This window comes from Somniosus microcephalus, chromosome 2 (genome assembly GCF_052327205.1).
Source record: "Somniosus microcephalus isolate GS21.2 chromosome 2, FLI_Smic_1.0, whole genome shotgun sequence".
Lineage (NCBI taxonomy): Eukaryota > Metazoa > Chordata > Chondrichthyes > Squaliformes > Somniosidae > Somniosus > Somniosus microcephalus.
In genome coordinates, this window is record NC_140988.1 from 59,504,850 (window position 1) to 59,530,163 (window position 25,314).

General features: G+C 46.4%; 1 protein-coding gene across 1 annotated transcript in view; it reads right to left on the reverse strand.

Annotated features, from left to right (window-relative positions):
• Nucleotides 1-25,314, reverse strand: part of fgf2 (fibroblast growth factor 2) — a 209,225-nt gene that overhangs the window by 89,999 nt on the left and 93,912 nt on the right. The window contains exon 2 of the mRNA XM_086009628.1: nucleotides 1,464-1,567. Coding sequence (XP_085865754.1) covers nucleotides 1,464-1,567 — 104 coding nt within the window. The remainder of the gene's footprint in view (nucleotides 1-1,463; nucleotides 1,568-25,314) is intronic.

The following is a 25,314-nucleotide window of genomic DNA, read 5'->3' on the forward strand; positions in this document are numbered from 1 at the left end:
ACATCCTTCCTAAAGTGCAGTGCCCAGAATTAGACACAAGACTCCAGTTGAGGCCAAACCAGTGTTTTATAATGGTTCATCCTAACTTCCTTGCTTTTCTACTCTATGCCTCTATTTATGAAGCCCAGGATCCCGTATGCTTTTTTAACCACTTTCTCAACCTGCCCTGCCACCTTAACGATTTGTGCACATATACCCCCAGATCACACTGTTCTTGCAACCCCTTCAGTTTATATTGCCTCTTCTCATTTTTCCTATCACTTCACACTTTTCTGCGTTAAATTTCATCTGCCACGTGTCTACCCATTTCCACCAGCCTGTCTATGTCCTCTTGAAGTCTATCACTATCCTCTTCACTGCTCATTATACCTCCAAGTTTTGCGTCATCTGCAACTTTTGAAATTGTGCCCTGTACACCCAAGTCCAATGCATTAATATACATCAAGAAAAGCAGTAGTCCTAGTACCGACCCCTGGGGAACACCACTGTATACCTTCATCCAGTCCTAAAAACAAGTGTTCACCACTTCTCTCTTTCCTATCACTTAGCCAATTTTGAATCCATGCTGCCACTGTCCCTTTTATTCCATGGACTTCAATTTTGCTGGCGAGCCTATTATGTGGCACTTTATCAAACACCTTTTGGAAGTCCATGTATACTATGTCAACTACATTATCCTCATCAACCCTCTCCGTTACCTCGTCAAAAAACTCAATCAAGTTAGTCAGACATGATTTGCCTTCGATAAATCCGTGCTGGCTTTCCTTAATTAATCCACACTTGCCCAAGTGACTGTTAATTTTGTCCCAGATTATCGTTTCTAAAAGCTTCCCCACTACCGAGGTTAAACTGATTGGTCTGTAGTTACTGGTCTGTAGTTACTGGGTTTATCCTTATGTATGTATATATAATGTGTTGATCAATCCTGCCCACAAAAATAAACCTATATAAAAGCTGATTAGGACATTTTTTTGGGCAAAACAATTCTCAAAATAAAATCCATTAAAAAAAGTATATTCTTTTTTAATAATTATATTTCTACTGATACAGCAGCTAAACGGAGACCAATTTTTGATTTACTTGATTCACTGAAATTGCCTTATTAAAAAAGCCCATCTCCTTTTATTTATATACAACATAATGATGCATTTAACATAAAGCAGCACCGAGAGAGACTCTCCACACTATGAAGAACAATACGTAGGTTTTTAAGTCTACTAAAATGAATTCCTGCTTATGAATATAAGCATTTAAAAAAAAATACCATACATAGGACACTAACTGACTGCATTTCATCAGGTTTAGTTATCTGTATTCAAGTCATACAAGTCAGAATGGTGTGGACACTCACTAGCATTTTCAATCTGCAACAAAATAAAGGCATAAAACAATGTTCCAACACAAACACCCACAAAATGTCAGAAAAATGGTAAATAAGTTTTCAAAATAAAAATTCTGCTTACCGATCCATACAACCTGCCATCTTCATTCATAGCAAGGTAACGGTTGGCACAGATTCCCTTGATTGATACCACTCCAATAGATTCTGCCTGCAGTTGTAGTTTAACTGGAAAAAAAATGTTGGTTTTCAAAATACACAATTTAGATGCCACTAAAACAATTTCCAAAATATGTTTTGGGTTGGGGTGAGAGGAATTCCTCAGAGATTCAACGTTTAATTGTCAATAGGTAAAAGGCAGGAAACAGATTTACCAGAGATAAAAATGAGTAGCATTAGGTTTATTAACTTGCCAACAAGTCTTGTGCTGAAATTTGATCCACAAATCTACTTGTCATTCACAGTCATTTACTCCACATGTACTCTTAACAAGTTTTAATATTAATAAAGATTTTAGTTAAAACATCAGCATTTAATAAAGATATTATCCATAGCCTGCATAGCTGAAAGAATAAAGTTCCACTGGCTTTCAGACTGGTCCCTGCTGAGCACACAACACCACACCACATGGTTAGGACTGACCAATCAGATCACAAAACCATAAAGCCAACATACCAACAACCAATGAACACTGCCACAGGAGATCTACCTTTACTTACTGGATCTTTCTTTAGTAAATTCAAGCAAAAAGATTAGCCAAACAAAATTTGACAAGTTATCAAGTACAGGATCATAAGAAATGTTATGTTTTTAGACTTCTTTAGAGTAGGGCGACCATATTTTCTAAACTGAATCTGGGGACACACAAGGTGTGAGCACAGCAAAATAGCCAGGACAAAAAATGTAGGTTGCAGTGAGGCAAATTTTTTTTTAGCAGCCTATATTTTAACAGTTGCACGTGTACAGGTTGAGCGTCCCAAATCCGGAGTTCCGGAATCCGGGACGATTGGTGGCTAGGGGTCCGGAATCCGTAAAATGTTCCGGAATCCGGACACCCTGAGGGAGGCTTACCAAAAACCAGAAATAGCACAACCTGGGCCCAGGCATTTCTGGACTCGGCACGTGTTTCTGATGTCTGAAGTCCGGAAATATCGCAACCTGGGCTCGGGCGTTTCCGGACTTCAGACATCAGAAACATGTTCCGATGTCCAGAAAAACCCAAAAACCGGCTCGGCCTCGGTCCCGAAGTTGCCGGATTCGGGACGCTCAACCTGTACACTACAAATGCAAAACAAATGTGCATATAATCACCACAGATGTGACGTCACACTATTGAAGCAGTCAGACACCGTTTATAAATAATACAGTAACACTGTTCAGGAATGTCAGTTTTTCGTACCCACTGTCTATACGGCATATTCAGAAAATCTTTCTTCACATCACTGCCCATGTCATTTATTTTTTCACAGATTTATTAATAATTGCTATTTGCGTGTTTAAAGAAAACCAGCACGACGATTTTGTTGCTTCTGCTCGTGGAGTATGCATAGAGATTAACCTCCATCAACCATCTCCGATAGTCTCCGACAGTTTACCCATGTTCCGATCTTTAGTTGGCATACTGATGACCACAAAGTACATCCACCCGGTAGTTCCAAGCTTTCTGTACAGTGACCCTCTCCACCTCAACTTTGTGTTGTCAGATTGCTCATCTGAATTCCAATCCTGGATGAGCCAAAAATTCTTCCAGTTAAACTTTGGGAACACCTAAGCCATTGTTTTCAGCCCGACCACAAACTCTGTTCCTTGGTCAGGTTGAATCAAACGGTTTGCCACCGCAGCTTCCCTGAACTGAATTTCCAACTCTGTAATCCTCTCCCTTACACAGTCCGCCCACTTCAACCTCCGTCACATTGCCCATCTCTGCTCCTGCTTCAGCCCACCTTCCCTCCTATAGCTGAGGGTTTTCAGCTTTCAGAATTTTCTCCAGTGTATATATTATGGATATTCCAATGTTCTCACCAACACCACATGGAAGGAGCTTACAGATTTGCTTGTCACCAAGATTAAGACCATCTGTTCATCTGCCTCTGTCACCCCCAATCCACATGTCCACCAAGCCAAACCTCTCCCAAGGCTCCCCTGTGCCCTGAACCCATGTCTTTCTCTCGTTTCTCCCTTACCTCCTGTTCTTTCTGTGTGAAAGACACGCACTTCCTGGCCCCCCTGACCCCATTCCCACTAAACTGTTGGCCACTAATGTATTACTAGTGTTTATTTCACTATAGCTGCACACAAGCTAGAGAGAGAAAAAAGGGCATAAAAAGTGAATCTGTGGGCTGTGAAGATTGATTAGATAAGATTTTTTTTAAATCTACAAATGCTAGAAATTTGACACAAAAACAGCTCAATCAGCATCTATGAAAATAAATAACTTGTTTGGGACCAGAGTTCTTCAGAACTAGGGGTTGAATAAAACACCTCAATTAGTAAGAACACAAGATATCCAAGTACTTAAAAGATACTGGTTAAATAAACTTACTTTCTTAAATTTGGGATGCTGTCTTTGCTCCACTCTTACTCTGCTCTTTCATGAATACACCACCAGCTCTTCGTCTTTCACTGGATAATCCCACCTCTGCCCGCACTTTATTCATCTAATTTATTTATGACATAGATGCAGCTCAATTTCCCTTGTTTTGATTGGTCAGTTCCACCATCAATCATCAGTCACTCCCGGTTGACTACGAGGGGCGGCGCCACCAACACGTGATGATCAAAGTTGTCGACTGTAAACATCAGCCGTACCTTCGATAACTAATTATAATCACTCAACATTTCCAGAACCGGGGACATTGTTTACCGGGACACAGTACCTAATCCGGGGACTATCCCCAGAAAACAGGGACGTATGTTCATCCTGCTTGACAGTCTAATTTACTTACAGAAGGTGAGATTTAATGATGAAGTGTTCTAAATTGAGAACATTCAAAACAATTAAAACACCATGGCCTAGAGTTTTCACTAGTTTGTTCTCCTGAAATAGGCCAAACCAGCATTAAAGATCTCGGGATTATAAGAGCAAGTTATGTCGAGCGTAAATCGAGTTTCCGCGATTTGTAACACTGGTTTAAAAAGCATCGCGCTGGAACCCAGCCCTGCCCACAAAATTGGCCATGCCCCCAGATAGAAATAATAAGCATGGTGCGTCTCCGGCGATTGCGTCTGTTCACGGAAGCTCTTCAAATTAAGATTTTTTTTTACATTACATTTTTCCTACATTACAGCAGTGACTACACTGGCTGTAAAGCGCTTTGGGACGTCAAGTGGACGTGAAAGGCATGATATAAATCCTTTCTTCCTTAAAAAAGTTTAAGGCACTAGTAGCCACGTTTCAAAAGAAACTGACTAGTGTACACCAACTAAACTAGTAAAGTCATTTTTAGTGATTTAATATCAGGTTACTCACAGGTGGTGGACTAGACACTCAATGCTTATTTTTTGTGATAAACCCATTTTCAGCTGTATTAATAAAACTGCACTAGGTTACCACTCAAATAAATACTTGAACAAATTAGTATTGAGGGAGAGGAGGTACTAGTGGTTTTAGCCGGCTTAAAAGTGGATAAATCCCCAGGCCGAGATGAGATGTATCCCAGGCTGCTGTGTGAGGCAAGGGAGGAGATTGCAGGGGCTCTGACACAAATTTTCAGAACCTCTCTGGCCACAGGGGAGGTGCCAGAGGACTGGAGGACAGCTAACATAGTACCATTATTCAAGAAGGGTAGTAGGGATAAACCAGGGAATGACAGGCCAGTGAGCCTAACATCAGTGGTAGGGAAATTATTGGGAAAAATTCTGAGGGACAGAATTAGTCTCCACTTGGAGAAGTAAGGATTAATCAAAGATAGTCAGCATGGCTTTGTTAGGGGGGAGATCATGTCTAACCAATTTGATTGAATCTTGAGAGGGGTAAGGCTTTTGACAAAGTCCCGCATGGGAGACTGGTCCAGAAGGTACGAGCCCATGGGATCCAGGGCAAATTGGCACATTGGATCCAAAATTGGCTTAGCGGCAGGAGGCAGAGGGTGATGGTCGAAGGTTGTTTTTGTGACTGGAAGCCTGTGTCCAGTGGTGTACCGCAGGGATCGGTGCTGGGTCCCTTGCTGTTTGTAGTGTACATTAATGATTTAGATATGAATGTAGGAGGTATGATCAGTAAGTTCGCAGATGACACGAAAATTGGTGGAGTGGTAAATAGCGAGGAGGGAAGCCTCAGGCTACAGGACGATAGATGGGTTGGTCAGATGGGCAGAACAGTGGCAAATGGAATTTAACCCTGAAAAGTGTGAGGTGATGCATCTTGGGAGGACTAACAAGGCAAGGGAATACACAATGAATGGTAGGACCCTAGAAAGGACAGAGGATCAGAGAGACCTTGGTGTGCATGTACATAGATCCCTGAAGGCAGCAGGACAGGTAGATAAGGTGGTTAAAAAGGCATATGGGATACTTGCCTTCAGTAACCGAGGCATAGAATATAAGAGCAGGGAGGATATGATGGAGTTGTACAAAATGCTAGTTAGGCCACAGCTGGAATACTGTGTGCAGTTCTGGTCACCACACTATAGGAAGGATGTGGTTGCATTGGAGAGGGTGCAGAGGAGATTCATAACATAAGAACATAAGAAATAGGAGCAGGAGTAGGCCAATCAATAAGATCATGGCTGATCTGATCCGATCCTAACCGCCAATCCACTATCACAGAACCATCTCCTGAATCTAACAGAATTAGACACACGAAATAGGAGCAGGATCAGGCTACACGGCCCCTGGGCCCGCTCCGCTACCCACAGGGCCATGACCGATCCGAACCTAGACTCATGTCCAAATTCCTGCCCGCTCCCCGTAACCCTTAATTCCCTTTACTTCTAGGAAACTGTCTATTTCTGTTTTAAATTTATGTAATGATGTAGCTTCTACAGCTTTTTGGGGCAGCATATTCCATGGACCTACCACCCTCTGAGTGAAGTAGTTCCTCCTCATCTCAGTTTTGAAAGAGCAGCCACTTATTCTAAGACTATGCCCCCTAGTTCTAGTTTCACCCATCATCGGGAACATCTTCCCCGCATCCACCCGATCCAACCCCATCACAATCTTATATGTTTCAATAAGATCGCCTCTCATTCTTCTGAACTCCAATGAGTAGAGTCCCAATCTACTCAACCTCTCCTCATATGTCCATCCCCTCATCCCCGGGATTAACCGAGTGAACCTTCTTTGTACTGACTCGAGAGCAAGTATGTCCTTTCTTAAGTATGGACACCAAAACTGTACGCAGTATTCCAGGTGCGGTCTCACCAATACCTTGTACAACTGACGCAATACCTCCCTATTTTTATATTCTATCCCCCTAGCAATGAAAGCCAACATTCCATTGGCCTTCTTAATCACTTGCTGCACCTGCATACTAACCTTTTGAGTTTCGTGCACCAGGACCCCCAGATCCCTTTGTACTTCAGTACTTTCCAGTTTCTTGCCATTAAGATAATAACTTGCTCTATGATTTTTCCTGCCAAAGTGCATAACCTCACACTTGCCAGTATTGTATTCCATCTGCCAAATCTCTGCCCACTTACTTAGCCTGTCTATGTCCCCTTGCAGGTTTTTTATGTCCTCCTCACTCACTACTTTCCCTCCCATCTTAGTATCATCTGCAAACTTTGATATGTTACACTCGGTCCCCTCCTCCAAATCGTTAATATAGATTGTAAAGAGTTGGGGACCCAGCACTGACCCCTGCGGAACACCACTAGTTACTGATTGCCAGTCTGAGAATGAACCATTTATCCCAACTCTCTGCCTTCTGTTAGATAGCCAATCCTCTATCCACGCCAGAATATTACCCCCAATCCTGTGATTTTTTATCTTGAGCAATAATCTTTTGTGTGGCACCTTGTCAAATGCCTTTTGGAAGTCTAAATACACTACGTCCACTGGTTCCCCTTTATCCACCCTTTATGTTACTTCCTCAACGAACTCCAGCAAATTTGTCAAACATGACTTCCCCTTCATAAAACCATGCTGACTTTGTCCTATTAAATTATTATCCAAATGTCCTGTTACTGTCTCCTTAATAATGGACTCCAAAATTTTACCTACCACAGATGTTAGGCTAACCGGTCTATAGCTTCCAGCCTTCTGTCTACTGCCCTTTTTAAATAAGGGTGTTACATTAGCAGTTTTCCAGTCCGCCGGGACCATTGCCGAGTCCAGGGAGTTTTGGAAAATTATTACCAATGCATCCACAATCCCTACCGCCACTTCCCTCAAGACCCTAGGATGTAAGCCATCAGGTCCAGGAGATTTATCCACCTCGAGTCCCATTATTTTACCGAGTGATGTAAGAAAAAGGAGACTTACCATCAAGTAACTTTAAAGTAAGCTTTAAGTAACTTATAAATACACTATATACACAAGAGAGGTCTTTACCATGCCTCTGGTAGAAGCCTCTTACAATACTGAACAGACCAGTATTTATACCAGTCCAACAGGAAGTGACATATGACAGGAAGTGAGGTATGTACACAGTTCATCGTTCATAGTTCACAGGAAGTGATGACATAACTTCCCGGAAGTTATCATTTTTAACTCATTCTTCCCTCCTGCAGGATTAGGAGGCTGTGGTCTACCTTTTGGTCCGCAGCCGCCGAACAAGGAAGAGTCGCACCCGTTTGGATTCCCGTCGTAAAGGGTCGCTGGTCCGCTTACATGCGGTTGGCCATTGGTCAGAGTCTGTGTGGCCTGGATTGCCCTGTGAAGGGTCGGGGAGATCATGGCTTCGAGTACGAGCCCCAATAGGTTCAAAGTCGGACTGCCTCTGTTCAGAGGGAGGTGCAGAGCTGGTCTGTGGCGGATCAGTACTTTCATGCGCGGTACTGGGAGGGTCGCAACCTTGAGCACGGGGTTCTACCGGCACCAAGCTAGTTGGTGTCTGATCAGGATCCTGGAGAGGGGTACCCGATAGGTCCCAAGAGTTTCCTGGTGAAATGCCATCACCCGATGTCCCACTAGGTCCTGGTGGGCAGGGAGCCAGATCCCGTAATGATACGGTAGATTCTCGGCCGTCGGAATATCGTATGTTTGCATAGGTGGGGTTGGCATCGGTTAGTTCGACCTCGTCTACAAGAGGGTCATTTTTAGACGTCCAAACGTATCTTCGGAGTAATACAGGTCCAGGAGTAGTTAGCCATGACGGGAGTGATGTCCCATGAGATGAGCGACGCTGGAATCCAAAGAACCGCTCATGAGGTGTAGTATTTGTGGCTGTAGAAAGCAGGGACCGTATAGAGTGCAATGCATCCGGAAGCACTGTTTCCCATTGCTGGTCTGGTAGGCCCCGAGATCTTAAAGCGAGACGTACGGAATTCCAGATGATACCGTTATACCTCTCTACCTGCCCATTTCCGATGGGATGGTATGGTGTTGTTTTGCTTGTAGCAATTCCCCGTTCTGAGAGGTAGTCCTTGAGTTCCCTTGACATAAAGGATGGACCCCGATCTGAGTGAATATAAGCCGGCATGCCACAGAGAGAAAATACCTGCTCAAGGCAGCAGATTACTGTGGACGCCAGCATATTGGAGCACGGGAAGGCAAACGGAAAACGTGAATATTCGTCGATCATGGTGAGCAAATATGTGTTCCGAGTTGAAGAGGGCACTGGGCCCTTAAAATCGATGCTAAGTCGTTGCATCGGTTGGGTTGCATGTATGAGTATACCATCTGAGGGGCGGAAGAACTGAGGTTTTAATTCCGCACAAAGCCGGCATTCTGAGCATATTTTCTTTACATCTCCAGTGGAAAAAGGGAGATTCCGTGATCGTACGAAATGTAGCATGCGCGTAACGCCAGGATGACACAAACCATTGTGGACATCCATGAGAGTGGAGGATGACATAGTGGAGCAGAATGCCCGTGTGAGGGTGTCCGGGGCCACATTCTCCTTGCTAGGCCGATAGAGAATGGTATAACCAAAAGAGGCCAGTTCCATCCTCCAAAGTTGTATTTTATTATTCTTAATTTTGGTTCGTTTTCGATTATCGAGCATGAAGGCGACTGATCGTTGGTCCGTGATCAATGTAAAGTGCTGGCGAGCTAGAAAATGGTTCCACTTCCGTACTGCCTCTATGATGGCTGTGGCTTCTTTCTCAACCGGAGGATAATGTAGCTCAAGTGTTTTACTTTCTAGTAGACGCTGGCGTATAAATGGAGAGGCAATCCCGCAGATGAAAGCATCACGAATCATTTCTTGGCGGTACAGCTCAGCTGAGGCTGCCTGAAAGTTACAATCTACGCTGAGCCTGCGAAGTTCTTGCAGGAATTCGTCAATTGATTCCCCTGGCCCTTGTCGGGCTGTGGCCAGTAGATGTCTAGCATAGACCTCATTTGGGGTCTTCGCATACAGTTTCTTAAGTGCCCGAATCACCTCTTCGTAATTATCCCAGTCATCAACATATTCGAACACTTTTGGGGTCACATAATTGACAAGTATCTTCAATTTAGCAGGAGCATCCGCTTTACATTCATCCAGAAAATTCTCAAAAGTACGATACCAATGCTTCCATACCCTGCCAGCTGCTGGTGTATTCGGGTCCAAGTCCAGACGAATAGGTCTAAGGATTTTCTCCATGATGGGTGGTTCCCTGGATCCTTAACTTCCGAGTTTGTCTGAAGGTCTAGTATTTGTCAGTGTAAATATTAAGTTACTTAAATTGATGTAAGAAAAAGGAGACTTACCATCAAGTAACTTTAAAGTAAGCTTTAAGTAACTTATAAACACACTATATACACAAGAGAGGTCTTTACCATGCCTCTGGTAGAAGCCTCTTACAATACTGAACAGACCAGTATTTATACCAGTCCAACAGGAAGTGACATATGACAGGAAGTGAGGTATGTACACAGTTCATAGTTCATAGTTCACAGGAAGTGATGACATAACTTCCCGGAAGTTATCATTTTTATCACACCGAGTACCACTTCCTTAGTGATTTTGATCGTGTTTAGCTCCTCCCCCCCCTTTAGCCCCCTGTTTGTCCAGTGTTGGACAGGGGGCGCTACCAAATTTCGTGATCGGGGCGCAACTGGGGCGCTGCGCACACCGATGACGTCATCGGTAGTGGCGCAGCGCTAACGGCTAGTGCCGCCATTAGCGTCCTGCTAAATTTAGCGGGAGGCATGGCCAGTGGCGTAAAACCCACTAAGTGCCTTCTTTTGGGCGCTAACGGGTGGCGCAGCCCACTGAATTTCTAGGCCTATGACTCTAAATACATCAAGGAATATTTTTTAATGCGTGGGGAAAAAAAACCAATTACGTTCTATTACACTGCCGGATTGCACTGGTTCATGGAAGATTTTATCGGCACGGAGAGGGCGGGTTTGGAGGCAGGTCAAAGGTTAAAATAGTTTTAATTAATGGCGGGGTCCAATGCCACCGTCAACCCGCCTCCAACAATTTTCCCAAGTGTCGGGTCCCTGATTTGCACATGGACCCGACACCTAGTGGTGGGAAGAGGATTAAAGCCAATTATCTGCCTGTTAAAAGGTAGTTGAGAGTAGTTGACAGGCTATTTAAAATTTTTTGCTGCTTTTGCCTCGGGTTCCCCGATGTCCGTAAACCATGCCAGGCAAGTGTGGCTTGTTGCGAGTCTGCTGTAATGTTTCTGCATTGATGACAGCTGCAGAAGTGGTGTGAAGGATCCAATGGTACACTGGCGAGTCTCAAGAGGTAAGAAAACGTTGGGAAAATCATTTTTAATGCATTTACACATTTCTTTAGGTAACAAGTTTTGAATACGATGTCTAGTGCCACCTCATTGGGAGAACCCCCCTCACCAGTGACAGATTGCTTCTGTAACCTCACCTACAGCTGCCATCTGTTCCAGCCTATGGAGGGAGTCGTTGGAGAGCCTGGGTGCAACAACTCACCTTTGTACAATGATTGTCAGTGTTTGCAGCACCTCAATGCCGTCAAACACTGAGAAATGAGCGGTCAAAATATTGTGCGTGGTCCCTTTAAGAAAACCGGCAGATGACGCATCATCAATGACTCTTAATTGGCAGGCTTAACAAGGTCAATCAACTCCCAACCTGCATCCATGGTGATTACTTCGGAAAACCAGTGCAATTTGCGCTCAGATTAGCAATTGAGCCCAATGCAGGAACTCTAAAATTAGGCTTAGACACATTTCTGTCATGGAATCTAGTGAGTTACTTAAAAGTAGAAATGGCATACAAAGTTAATAATGACAATTGAGAATTTAAACTATCAATTCATGTTCAGCAATTCCTACCCATGATACCAAATGCTTCAAGATTATCGAACACTAGTCAAGCTTCAAGCGGAGGCAGCCAACCCGAGAGGGAGCAAGAGCAGAGCCTGGGGATATCAAGAGCACGGCAGAGCGAGGCCCAAGAGTGGAGGCAGCGGACCTGAGAGGGCACGAGAGCGGAGCCTGAGGATACAAAGAGCATGGCAGAGAGAGGCCCGAGAGCGGAGGCAGCGGATCTGAGGGAGCGAGAACGGAGCCAGTGGACCTAACAAAAAGGAGTGACATCTCAGGAAAGCAGGGAAGTGATTGGTTGGTCAGTATTTCTCTTTATCTTGGGCATTGGTTTAAATTAAGAGCTGGGATTAAAAACTAAACATTCAAAAAGCGGGAGCTGATTGGTGACTATCTGCTAAGTGTTTTTTACTTGGCTTTCTTAAAGTTTTAAGTTTATTCCAGCTAGGTTAGTAAATAGTCTGTTAATTAGAGGTATGGCAGGGCAGCTCACACCCGTGGAATGCACATCCTGTGCCACGTGGGAAGTCCTGGACACCTCCCGTGGTCTGGACGACCACATGTGCGGGAAGTGTCGCCAGCTACAGCAGCTCGAGCACCGAGTTACGGAGCTTGAGCGGCGGCTGCAGTCACTGCTGTGCATCCGCGAGGCTGATAGCTATGTGGATAGCACGTTTTGGGAGGTGGTCACCCCACAGCTTAAGAGTGTGCAGGCAGAGAGGGAATGGGTGACCGTCAGACAGAAGAGGACAACCAGGCAGGTAGTGCAGGAGTCCCCATAGCCCATCTTGCTCACCAACCAATATTCGGTGCTGAGTACTGGTGAGGGCGATGGTTCCTCTGGGGAGTGCAGCCAGAGACAAGTCCACACCACCATGAAAGGCTCAGCTGCACAGGCAAGGGGGTGGAAGGGGAGAGGGAGAGCAATAGTGATAGGGGATTCAATAGTTAAGGGAGCAGACAGGTGTTTCTGCAACTGCAGACGAGACTCCAGGATGGTATGTTGCCTCCTTGGTTCCAGGGTCAAGGATGTCACTGAACGGCTGCAGGGCATTCTGAGGGGGTGGGGGGGTGGGGAGGGTGAACAGCCAGAGGTCATGGTCCATATCGGTACCAACGACATAGGTAGGAAGAGGCATGAGGTCCTGCAGGCAGAGTTTAGGGAACTAGGAAAGAGGTTAAAAAGCAGGACCTCAAAAGGTAGTAATCTCCAGATTGCTACCAGTGCCACGTGCTAGGTGAGTACAGAAATAGGAAGATAGAGCAGAAGAATGCGTGGCTGGTGAGATGGTGTATGAGGGAGGGCTTTAGATTCCTGAGGAATTGGAACCATTTCTAGGGTAGGTGGGACCTCTACAAGCCAGACGGGTTGCACCTCAACGGGAATGGGACCAATGTCCTTGCGGGAGGGTTTGCTAGTGCTGTTGGGGAAGGTTTAACTAGCTTGGCAGGAGGATGGGAACCTAAGTATAGAGTCAATAGGGAGGAACGAAAAACTGGAATTGGAAAACAAAAACGTAGAAAGTAAATAGGAAGGACAGAGGAATCAAGGGCTAGATAGTAGCCAACAAGGTGGTTTGCCTGTACTAAATGGTATATACTTCAATGCAAGGAGTATAGCGAACAAGGCAGATGAGCTGAGGGCACAGGTAGATACGTGGGACTATGATATTACAGGAAACTCTGATATCCGGCACTGACGGGACCGAGCTGGTGCCGTACCATCAAAAGTGCCGGACATACCAGCGTTAATGTTGAGAGATACGGAACTGAAAAGCTCTGTGTGAAATCAACAAACCCTGTTGCTTAGCCACAGCTTCAAAAGAGTCGGCTGCAGCTGCAAGCGTCTCTAGCTGAAGCTGTTGCTATAGCTACAGACCTTGCAGTGCCTGACTTGGGAAAAAAAAAGCAACGAGAACTAAAAAAACTTATAGAAAACAGCTCCTGATTTTTGCTGTTAGATCGAGTATTCCGGACATATAGGCCCCGATTTTCGGCTTGTGTGGGAAATGGTCGGATTTCCCCGAATGTGGGGTTTCTGACACACATAAAAAAGTGTCAGCCAGCCCCACGCAATTTTCCCTCAATTGGCCAATTAATTCCCAGCATGTGGGAAGCCTTGCTAATTGTCTAAATCGAGTCAGAAATCCCCACAGTATGATGTCATCATTCGTGGTGCTTTCAAGGTCCATGGCAAGCACTGCATCCTCTGAAGGCTTCCAAATGAACCATACAGGATGGCATAAGGAGCCTGCAGCAGCTGTGGCCAGTGCCATACCCCAAGCTGCCTTCAAATTCGACGAGGCTTCACTGCAGGCATTATTGGATGGGGTTAGGGCCCACAGGGAGGTCCTCTTCCCTAGGTCAGGGAGGAAGAGGCCTCCCACTGAGACCAATGCTGCATGGATGCAGGTGTCAGCAGATGCCAACTCGCTGGGAGTCACCAGAGGAACCTTGGCATTACATCTCTAACTCCTTCCTTTACTCCCCCACAGTACCATCCAGAGCCCCCGTCCTCACTGTGGAGGAGGAAGAGGCTGTGCAGCCAGACTCCTCAGAGGAAGCACCAACCTCTGAGGGTGCAGCGTCAGCAGAAGTAAGCGCACCCAGCACCAGCGCCGACACTCACACCTCGGGGGCACCTTTGGGACATAGAGTAGTGTTGTCACCTGGTGTTTCACAGCTGACAAGTGAGCCTCAGCAGATTCTGGAGACAGGGACAGCAGTGGAGAGTCCTCGTCAGAAGGCGCAGGGCTCTGCCAGCTCAGCTCAGCTGCGCTGCATGTCGACCCTCTGCCTCTGGGTCCATCCGCAAGAGAAGAGGTGATGGATCTCCATGCACAGATGCAGGAGTCTCTGGCAGGTTTTGTCTCCAGGATCGCTGCGAGTGTGGAGCGAATGGAGGAGTCCATAGCGACCATGAGCAGAGCCTTTGTGGAGTCATTGGTGCATGAACGCAGCACCATGGAAAGGTTGGCAACCTCCATGGAGGAGATAAGTTGCCAGGGTAGGGAAAACATGGTGAGTGCTCATAAGCGAATGACATCTCTTGAGGAGCGTTGGCCATCTGTTGAACAAAGAAACCAGATCTTCATGGAAGTCCTTCTGAGTAGGACTGCCAGTGCAGAAACTGGTCCCACTGGCCCCCTAAAGCGCAGCAAGGTGCTCTCAAGCCACTTCCAAGCACTGGCCCCTTCTGGCTTGTGCAGCTTCAGGTGAGTGAGCAGCAGCCTGGTGCTCCTGGTAATCATCCTGCTGTTCCTGGTTCTGCTGCTGCCACCTCTGCTGTTGGAGATCCTTTAATGCCAGGAAGGGAAGGTGCCAAAGGTCTCCCATGCTTCTAGCAGATGCCTCGGTTGAGGAGGTCCTGAGTTAGGGTGGTGAGAGGGGCTTCCCAGGAGCTCACACTGAAGAAGTGTGTGAGGCTCCAACTTTCTGCAGCTGCTCCTAAGGCTTCAAATAGTTCCCCCAAGCCTTGATCAACAAGGTCCTGCAGCCTGCAAATGCTGCCTCTTTAAATATCTTCAGCCCTCAGTGACCTGCTGCTGCAAGCAAGCAAGCCAGCTGTTTTCACGCCAGCTCTCATCGGCGGGGTTCTCCGCAGGCGGGTTTCAGGTGGGGAAAGCCTCAAAGTCGCAACGGCACGGGAAAATCCACTTCAACAAGCAGATAATTGCTCGTTAGTGCTCCGACGAGCAGTCCCGCCAGCGGCGGGCGGGACTGAAGCGGGGCGCGTGAAAACGTCAGTCCGAAAGTCGGACGGGGCGGGGAATCAGGCGGGGGGGGGGGGGGGTCCCGACCCGCCTTTTCCGCGATTTTCGGACCACGGCCGCATGAAAAGCCGCCCGACAGCTGCCCGAAAATCGGGGCCACAACCTCCGGATAAACCAAAGTCTCCTGTATAGCTATTATTACAGAGAGGTGGCTGAAAGAGGGGCAGGTATGGCAGCTCAATATTCCTGGTTACAGGATTTTCAGATGGGATAGAGGGAGGTAAAAAGGGAGGGGGTGTTGCGGTATTAAAGAAACTATTACAGCTGTGAGGAGGGATGATATGTTGGAGGGATCATTAAACGAGGCCATATGGGTCGAATTGAAAAACAAAAAAAAAGGGGTGATCACACTGCTGGGCGTGTACTACAGACCCCCAAACAGTGAGCGGGAGATAGAAGAACAAATATGTAGACAAATTTCTGAGATGTGCAAAAACTATAGGGCAGTAATGGAAGGGGATTTCAACTACCCCAATATTAACTGGGATAAAATTAGTGTGAAGGGTATAGAGGGAGCGGAATTCCTAAAATGCATCCAGGAGAACTTTTTTTAGCCAGTATGTAGCAAGCCCAACGAGGGAGGGGGCGGTTCTGGACTTAGTTTTAGGGAATGAAGCTGGGCAGGTAGAAGGTGTTATCAGTGGGGGAGCATTTTGGTGCTAGTGACCATAATTCTGTTAGATTTAAGGTAGTTATGGAAAAGGTTTCCAAATTGGGGAAAAGCAAATTTTGCTAAGCTCAGAGGGGATTTAGCTATAGTGGACTGGAAACAGCTACTTGAAGGTAAATCAGTGTCAGAGCAGTGGGAGGCATTCAAGGAGGATATCCGGAGGTGTTAGATCCGTGATTCTGAGAGTATGATGTTTTTCAATAACCACACGGATGCGGTAACTTAACAATCAACAGGTATTTACTGGAGTAGGGTAGTCTCAAGACTGGGGGTACAGAGGCATGCTCAAGGCTTAAATACAGGTGTGGTCACTGCCGGTACTACAGTATACAGGAGCTGTAAAAGTAGTTCTCTCTTAAAGGCACATACACTACAATTCCTCCCCTTTTAGATTAGCAGTACCCATAATATTCAAATAACAATTAACACTTTAACATGTACATTAAACAACAATAGTCCATTTATAGATTCAGTCTTTGGGGCGGCTTCCTGATCCTTTCGGGATAGCGCCTTTCCTGAGGTTCTTGTTCTTGGTGCGGAGGCGATTCTGGCCCCTTTTCGTCGTTAGTTCATCGGTTTCCACTGCTACTGGTTCTGAGGTAGATGCTACCGGTATGTCGGGTTCATCCCCAGGTACTCGAGACATGGGGTTGACTCGTTCCTGTGACGCTAAGATCTGATCGACGTGGCGTCTCACAATGTTCTCCCCAACATCCACTGTGTACATTAAGGGCCCCTGCCTTGTGCATATCGTTCCTGGCTGCCATTTCTCTGTTCGGTAGTCATGGGCCAAGACTGGTTGTCCTACATTGAGGCTCCTTGTCGGCTTCTCATTGATGTGCTGGAATTGTTTATCCTCAACATTTCTTCGCACATTTGGTCTGAGCAAATCCAGACGAGATCTCAACCTTCGGTTAAAGAATATCATGGCCGAGGTCTAGTTGGTAACTGCATGTGTCGAATTTCTGTAGGCTAATAGGAAATTGTCCACCTTATGCTGTAGTGGAATTTCATCGTTGCACATGGCCTTTATCGCCTTTTAAAAGGTTTGTACAAACCTCTCAGCCAATCCATTTGTGGCTGGATGATACGGGGCGGATGTGTAATGCCTGACCCCATTCCTTCTCATAAATTTCCGAAACTCTTCGGACACAAACTGTGGTCCATTATCAGAGCAAATCTGCTCTGGCAAGCCGTTCCTGGCAAATATGGTCTCTGGACTGCAATCGTTTTCTCTGTAGTGGTTGAGGACATTTTTATCACCTCAGGCCATTTCAAGTGAGCATCCACTGCTATTAAGAACATTGAGTCCATAAATGGACCAGCAAAATCAATGTGCACCCGTTGCCATGGAGAGGAGGGCCACTCCCATGGGTGTAGAGGGGCATGTGGTGGTGCATTTTGGACCTTCTGGCATCCTGAGCAGCTCTTGGTTAGGTCCTCGATTTGTTGATCGATCCCCGGCCACCACACAAGCCCTAGCAAGGCTTTTCATTTTCACCCCTCCCAGATGACCTTCATGAAGCTCATTTAGCACTCTCTCCCTTAACTTGGGTGGAATCACCACTCGGGATCCACACATCACTGTCCCCTGGCATACTGACAGCTGTTCTCTTCTAGATGAGAATGCTGGCAACAGTGAGTCGCCATGTGTTGGCCATCCCCTCACCGTCAAATCATATACCCGAGACAGTGTCGGATCATTGCAGGCCTCCTTCTCTATATCCGCGTTCGTTACTGGCAATCGTTCAATTATTGACGAATAAAATATCTCAATAGGGTCCACTGCTGGTGCTTCCTCCACAGTAGGCAGTGGCAGGTGCGATAGCCCATCAGCGTTTCCATGCTGTTTCATGCCTTTATATTCTATTTCATATTTTCGCCCCTAGAAACAGGGACCATCTTTGTAACCATTGTGCAGTCATCACTGGAACGCCCTTCTTAGGATTAAAGATGGAGACAAGTGGTTGGTGGTCAGTCAGCAAGGTGAACTTCTGCCCATGCAGATAGTGGTTGAATTTTTTTACTCCCCATGCTCGGCTGAGGGCCTCCCTGTTAATCTGGGCGTAGTTGCGCTCGGCTGAGGTTAGTGACCGAGACGCAAAGGCTACTGGCCTCTCCAACCCGTCTGGGAATTTGTGCGACAGCACCGCTCCAATACCATAGGGTGATGCATCACATGCCAAACGAATAGGTAGTGCTGGGTTGAAATGGGCCAACACCTCTTTTGATGTGATCAATTCTTTACATTTCTGGAAAGCTCGTCTACGTTCGTCATTCCACTTCCATGGTACCCCTGTTTGCAGTAGGGTGTTCAGTGGGTGTAATACCGTGGACAAATTTGGTAAGAACTTATGGTAGTAGTTTACCAGCCCGAGGAACAACCTCAGTTGTGACACATTTTCCGGTGCTGGAGCCTTGACTATTGCCTCAATCTTTTCAGGGGACTTATGTAACCCCTCTTCATCGATGACGTGGCCACAATACGAGATCTGCTTCTGGAAAAACTCGCACTTGTGGCGATTAGCTCGTAGCCCATATTCCTTTAATCTGGTGAGCACCTTCTCCAAGTTGGCGAGGTGATCACTGTCATTTTCGCCCGTGACCAGGATGTCGTCCAAATAACACTGGGTCCCTGGAATCCCTTGCAGGACTTGATCCATCGCCCTTTGCCAAATAGCCGGAGCCGATGCTACCCCGAACACCAGCCGGTTGTATTGATAGAGACCTTTATGAGTGTTGATCGTCAGGTATTGTTTCGAGGCTTCTTCTACCTCCATTTGCAAGTACGCCTGGGCTAGATCAATTTTGGTGAAGCGTTTACCTCCAGATAGCGAGGCGAAAATATCCTCAATTCATGGAAGCGGATATTGTACCGTGTGAAGGACTGGGTTCACTGGCACCTTAAAATCCCCACAGATGCGGACCTTCTTTGGTTCCCCAGGCGTATTACTCAACGACCTCTTCATTACAGGAACGATGGGTGTAGCCCACTCGCTCCAGTCTACTTTGGACAGTACTCCTGAACGTTCCAACCCTTCCAGCTCTGCTTCGACGGCTGGTCTGATCACGTAAGGCACTGGTCTGGCCTTAAGAAACTTTGGGCTTGCATTTTCCTCTATTTATATCGTTGCTGTTATGCCTTTTAGTGTTCCGAGTCCCTCCTGGAACACTTCTTTTGCATCAGTTAGCATTTTTGACACTCGTCCAGGTGTGACGTCGTCATCCTTTTTGGCCTCAACCTTCAGTGCTTGTATGGAATGCCAATCTAATTGTATTTTCTGGATCCATTCACGTCCTAGCAGTGGTGGTCCTCCATCTGGCAGTGCATATAAGTCCATTTTAGGTATTTCCTGGCCTTTGTATATCACTTTCACCCTTATTTTTCCTTTGGGGTAGACTTTTTGCCCCGTGTACGTCTTCAAGACAATCTCTGTAGCTTTCAAGGGTATATGTGAAAATAGCCGCTTGTAGTCCCTTTGGTTTATGACTGTTAGGGCTGATCCTGTGTCCAATTCCATTTTCACTTGGACTCCGTCTATCTTGAGCGTAACCCAGATAGTCTGGTGATCCTCAATTTTGGTTACCTTATGTAGTTTCAGACAACCCAGCTCCTTGCTTCCGGAGTCTGTGTCACTTTTCTGTTCGTCTGAACTACTGTCCATCACCTTGTGTACCTTTTTGTACTTCTCCTGTGGAGATTTCTTGCTGTTGGGTTTCTTCCCAGACCTGCAGACTCTTGCTATGTGTCCTGCTTTTCCACACTGTCTGCACACTTGGTCCTTGAACCAACAATCCTTCTGGTCGTGTGTTGTTCTGCCGCAGCGATAACACTTCCCTGTTCCATAGGACATTTCATTGGTGCCATATTCTTGCGGTCTCCGTTGTATCTCTGCAGCGCCCCTTGCGGCTGCTTCATGTGATACTGCCATACTGAAAGCCTTGTCCAGCGCAAGATCCTTTTCTGATGGAACCCAGAAACGGCTTCTTTCATTTTGAAGCCCACACACATTGTCCCTTAACGTATCTGCTCGTCCCGCTCCAAACTGGCAGTGTTTCGATAGCTTGCGCAGTTCCGTTAAATACTCAGCATTGCTTTTGTCTTTGTGTTGGTTCCTTTTATGGAACTTAAATCGTTCTGCTATCAGCAGCGGTGTGGGGTTTAAGTGGTCCTGTAGGATTTCTATGCTTTCGAAATTCTTATTCACAGGCTTCTCTGGGGTTATTAGGTTTCGCAGTAACCCATAAGTTTTTGCACCCATGGAATTTAACTAAACCAGTGCTTTCCTAGCATCTGGCACTTCATTCGCCCTGCAGTACACCTCAATACGTTCCACATATTTCGCCCAATCTTCGACTTCATTGTCGAATGTAGAGATACTGCCACTCTTCGGCATCTCTGGGTGTGATTTAACTGTCAAAAATGGCATTTCCCGCGCTTTCCCTTCTTCTCCGCTGGCACAAAATGGCATCTCCCGTGCTTTCCTTTCTTCCCGCGCTCGCCCTTCTTCTCCGCTGCAGCTTCTAAAAATGGCGTCTCCCGCGCTCTTCCTTCTCCGCGGCTCAATGGCGTCTCCCGCGCTCTCCCTTCTTCTCCCCGTGGACACTGTTCAGCCCTTGAGCCCTGGCTGCGCTCTGCGTGTTTTTTTTTTCTGTGCGCCTTTCCCGTTTCCGCTGCTCGGTCCTGAACCCGGCTGCTGCTTTACCCTCTCTCTCTCCCCGTTTTGTTTTTCCTCGACGCCGCTCGGTTTTCAACCCCCGGCTGCGCCCTGTGTGCTTCACCCTCAATCTTACCCCGTCGACGCTGCTCGGCTTTTTCTCTGCCGTCGGTTGGCTCCAGCCGCCGCTGTCCAGGAAGGGTCTGCGCTGTACCTGGTACCTGTCGTCAGTCTGTTGCTGATCGTCGTGGCTGGGGAACCAAGCCCGGCTCTCCACAGCCTCCCCTGCGATGTTCACTCTCTGCCAGACGACTGGGCGGTTGCTCGTGGTCGACGCCCATGTTTCTGGCCTCGCCTTTCTTCCACCGCCCTCCCGGAGCGAATCCTCGAAGGGAAATGCAGAGTTGCAGGTAGATTCGAATCGACACTCGTCGCCACTGTTAGATCCGTGATTCTGAGAGTATGATGTTTTTCAATAACCACACGGATGCGGTAACTTAACAATCAACAGGTATTTACTGGAGTAGGGTAGTCTCAAGACTGGGGGTACAGAGGCATGCTCAAGGCTTATATACAGGTGTGGTCACTGCCGGTACTACAGTATACAGGAGCTGTAAAAGTAGTTCTCTCTTAAAAGGTACATACATTACAGGAGGGTTCAGATCAAATATGTGTCCTTAATGAAAAAAGGTGGGACTAACAAATCTAGAGCCCCCTCGATGTCTAGGGACATACAGGGTAGGATAAAAGAAAAAAAGGGAGGCGTATGACAGATACCGAGGGCTAAATACTCCAGAATCTTTAGAGTACAGAATGTGCCGGGGTGCAATTAAAAAGGATATTGGGAAAGCAAAGAGAGAGCATGAAAAATTCTTGGCAAGTAAAATCACGGAAAACCCAAAGATGTTTATAAATATACTAAGAGCAAGAAGATAACTAAAGAAAGGTAGGGCCCATTAGAGATCATGAGGATAATGTGTGTGTGGAGGTGGGAGACGTCAGTAGGGTTCTTAATGAATATTTTGAATCTGTTTTCACAAAGGAGAGGGGCGAAGCAGACATTGCTATCAGGGGGGAGGAGTGTGAAATATTAGATGAAATAAACACAGTGAGAGAGGAAGTATTAAGGGGTTTAGCAGCTTTAAAAGTGGATCAATCCCCAAACCCGGATGAAATGTATCCCAGGCTGTTAAGCAAAGCAAAAAAGAGGAACTAGCAGAGGCCCTGACCATCATTTTTCAATCCTCTCTTCTTCAGGTGTGGTGCTGGAGGACTGGAGGACTGCTAATGTGGTACCCTTGTTTAAAAAGGGAGAAAAGGATAGACCGAGTAATTACAGGCCAGTCAGCCTAACCTCAGTGGTGGGAAAATTATTGGAAAGAATTCTGAAGGACAGGATAAATCTTCATTTAGAAAGACACGGATCAATCAAGGATAGTCAGCACAGATTTGTTAAGGGAAGGTCGTGTCTGATGAACTTGATTGAATTTTTTGAGGACGTAACAAGGAGGGTAGATGAGGGTAGTGCGTTTGATGTAGTTTATATGGACTTTAGCAAGGCTTTTGATAAGGTTCCACATGGCAGACTAGTCACGAAGTTAAAAGCCCATGGGATCCAGGGCAAAGTGTCAAGTTGGATTCAAAACTGGCTCGGAGGCAGGAAGGAGAGGGTAATGGTTGATGGGTGTTTGTGACTGGAAGGTTGTTTCCGGTGGAGTTCCGCAGGGCTCAGTACTAGGTCCCTTGCTTTTTGTGGTATATATCAATGATCTAGACTTGAATATAAGGGGTATGATTAAGAAGTTTGCAGATGATACTAAAATTGGCTGTGCGGTTGATACTGAAGAAGGAAGCTGTAGACTGCAGGAAGATATCAATAAATTGGTCAGGTGGGCAGAACAATGGCAAATGGAATTCAACCCGGAGAAGTGTGAGGTAATGCATTTGGGGAGGGCTAACCAGGAAAGAGAACACACATTAAATGGTAGGACACTGAGTAGTGTAGAGGAACAAAGGGACCTTGGAGTGCATGTCCACAGATCCCTGAAGGTAGCAGGCCAGGTAGATAAGGTGGTTAAGAAGGCATACAGAATACTTGTATTCTATGCCACGGCTAATAAAGGCAAGAGCAGGGGGGTTATGCTTCAACTGTATAAAACACTAGTTAGGCCTCAGCTAGAGTACTGCGTGCAGTTCTGGTCACATTACAGGAAAGATGTGATTGCACTAGAGAGGGTACAGAGGAGATTTACAAGGATGTTGCCGGGAGTAGAGAATCTTAGCTATGAGGAAAGACTGGATAGGCTGGGTCTGTTTTCCTTGGAACAGAGGAGGCCGAGGGGAGACCTTACTGAGGGGCATAGATAAAGTGGATAGAAAGGACCTATTTCCCTTAGCAGAGGGGTCAAAAACCAGGGGGCACAGATTTAAAGTAATTGGTGGAAGGTTTAGAGGGGATTTGAGGGGAAATTTCTTCACCCAGAGGGGTGTGGGGGTCTGGAACTCACTGCCTGAAAGGGTGGTAGAGGCAGGAACCCTAACCACATTTAAAAAGTACTTGGATGTGCACTTGGGATGCTGTAACCTGCAGGGCTACGGGCCAAGAGCTGGGAAGTGGGTTAGGCTGGATAGCTCTTTGTTGGCCGGCGCGGTCACGATGGACCGAAATGGCCTCCTTCCGTGCTGTAACTTTCTATGATTCTATGGGGCGTGCAGTGCAATCTTCAGGTGAAGTAGGGGATAACTAGAGTGCACAGCATAATTCAGTCTTCATTTTAAAGATATACATTATGTCCTTAATTTTATACATTTCTGTCTTTATATTATCTGTCAAATAACTTGCATTTATATAGCACTTTTAATAAAACATCTAAACTAGCTTCACAGGAGTGTTAACTGACAAAACTCGACGCCGAACTGCATAAGATGACCAAAAGCTTGGTCAAAGAGGTAGATTTTAAGGAGTATCTTAAAGGAGGAGGGGGGATGGGTGAACGGGACTTGGTGCGAGTTAGGAAACGGAGTTTTGGATAGCAAAACTTACTGCAATTCAGAAAGCAGAGTACAGTTCGTTGGAGTATAGGAGTTCTCTGCAGTACAGGCTAAAGAGATGGGAAACAGAAAACTGAGGCATTACAGTGCCAGCACTGGCGAGAGTGCACTATTACAGCGAAACAGGTTTACATACACAATTTCCATTCTAAATGTGGATATAGAATTTATAATGGAAAAATTGACACAAATGTGACAACAAAGGAAGGTGCTGTAGAAAAAAAGTGTGCGCAAATCCTAAGATTTTGAATATAATGGTCCAGATATTCCAATCCTTGTGGGTGGGTACGTGCTGTGTACCCACCCATAGGAACATCGGAAATGCCGATTTCAGGCATGCACAGCGCATGTGCTGAAAACCGGCATTTCCAATCTGTCAAGAATCTTCTTGACAGATCCTCTGGCTGCCCTGGAGAAGGGCCTCTGCAGGCGGATAGTTCAGCTTTTTGGAGACCCTCCGCCCACAGAAAACCCTTACAATTCTTGCGCCTGGTAAAAGCAGGCGTAAGGCTGTCTTCCTGTCAAATGTATGAAGGGAGATTCCCTTCCGTGATTGGCTCCCCATGGCCCACGTGATCCCAGGGATGCTGCGAACTACATGCACCTCTGGGATACGTGGGCCCCGCACACTTCAAGTTTGGAGAGGCCCAGGAGTGGAGGCGTGTGCGTCCCGGGAGCCCTCAGGTAAGGGCGCAGATTTTTCCAGATCGCAGGCCTCTGCCCGCGGGAGCCCGGCAATCGGAAAATACGGGCCAATATAGCAGATGTCCTGTGGAATTCTTCATGGTTTTATAAGAACAGGGATGTTACAGGAAGTCGTATTACCAGAGACTCTGGCTTATCAGCATTGGGGTAATCTATGAGATCTGGTAGTACCAGAATGTGATGAGTCTACCAGTATTTTCAGGTGGGCCTGGCAGCCTCAGGAATGGGGCCGCAGGAACATGGACAGGAAAGTTCCCAGAACACTGATGCAAGTCCTAGGATTGCTGGGAGAGGAATCCTGGGATCGGAGGGCAGTTATAAGATCAGGGAGTGCTGGAAACATGGTCTAGAGCTTTGTTGGTGCGCAGAAGAAGTTGCAAGATCTAGGCATGTGGGGTGGGGTAGGAGGCAGATCCTGAGGTCCAGCATGATGCAGGTGGGAGTTCTGGATGAATTGAGGGTTGCTATGATCAGCCTGGGGTGGTGGGGAAGAGAATGGGATGCAAACCGTCATTTGCCTCTTTCAAACCATCAGGCCGCATCCAAACATGTTCCAACATGTCATGTAGCACCACCACTTTCTCCATAGTCAGTTCTTATCTTTATGTTGTTGCCTTAAAGCACTGAAGCATACATTTTCTGCTTGTTAAAAAAATTAAACAAATGGAAAATCATGAGCTGGAAATGCACAATTTCCTCATATGCACTCCTGATGTACACTTAGAACATTCGTACAGTCTTTAATATACATAAATTTCCGCAAACAACAAGATGA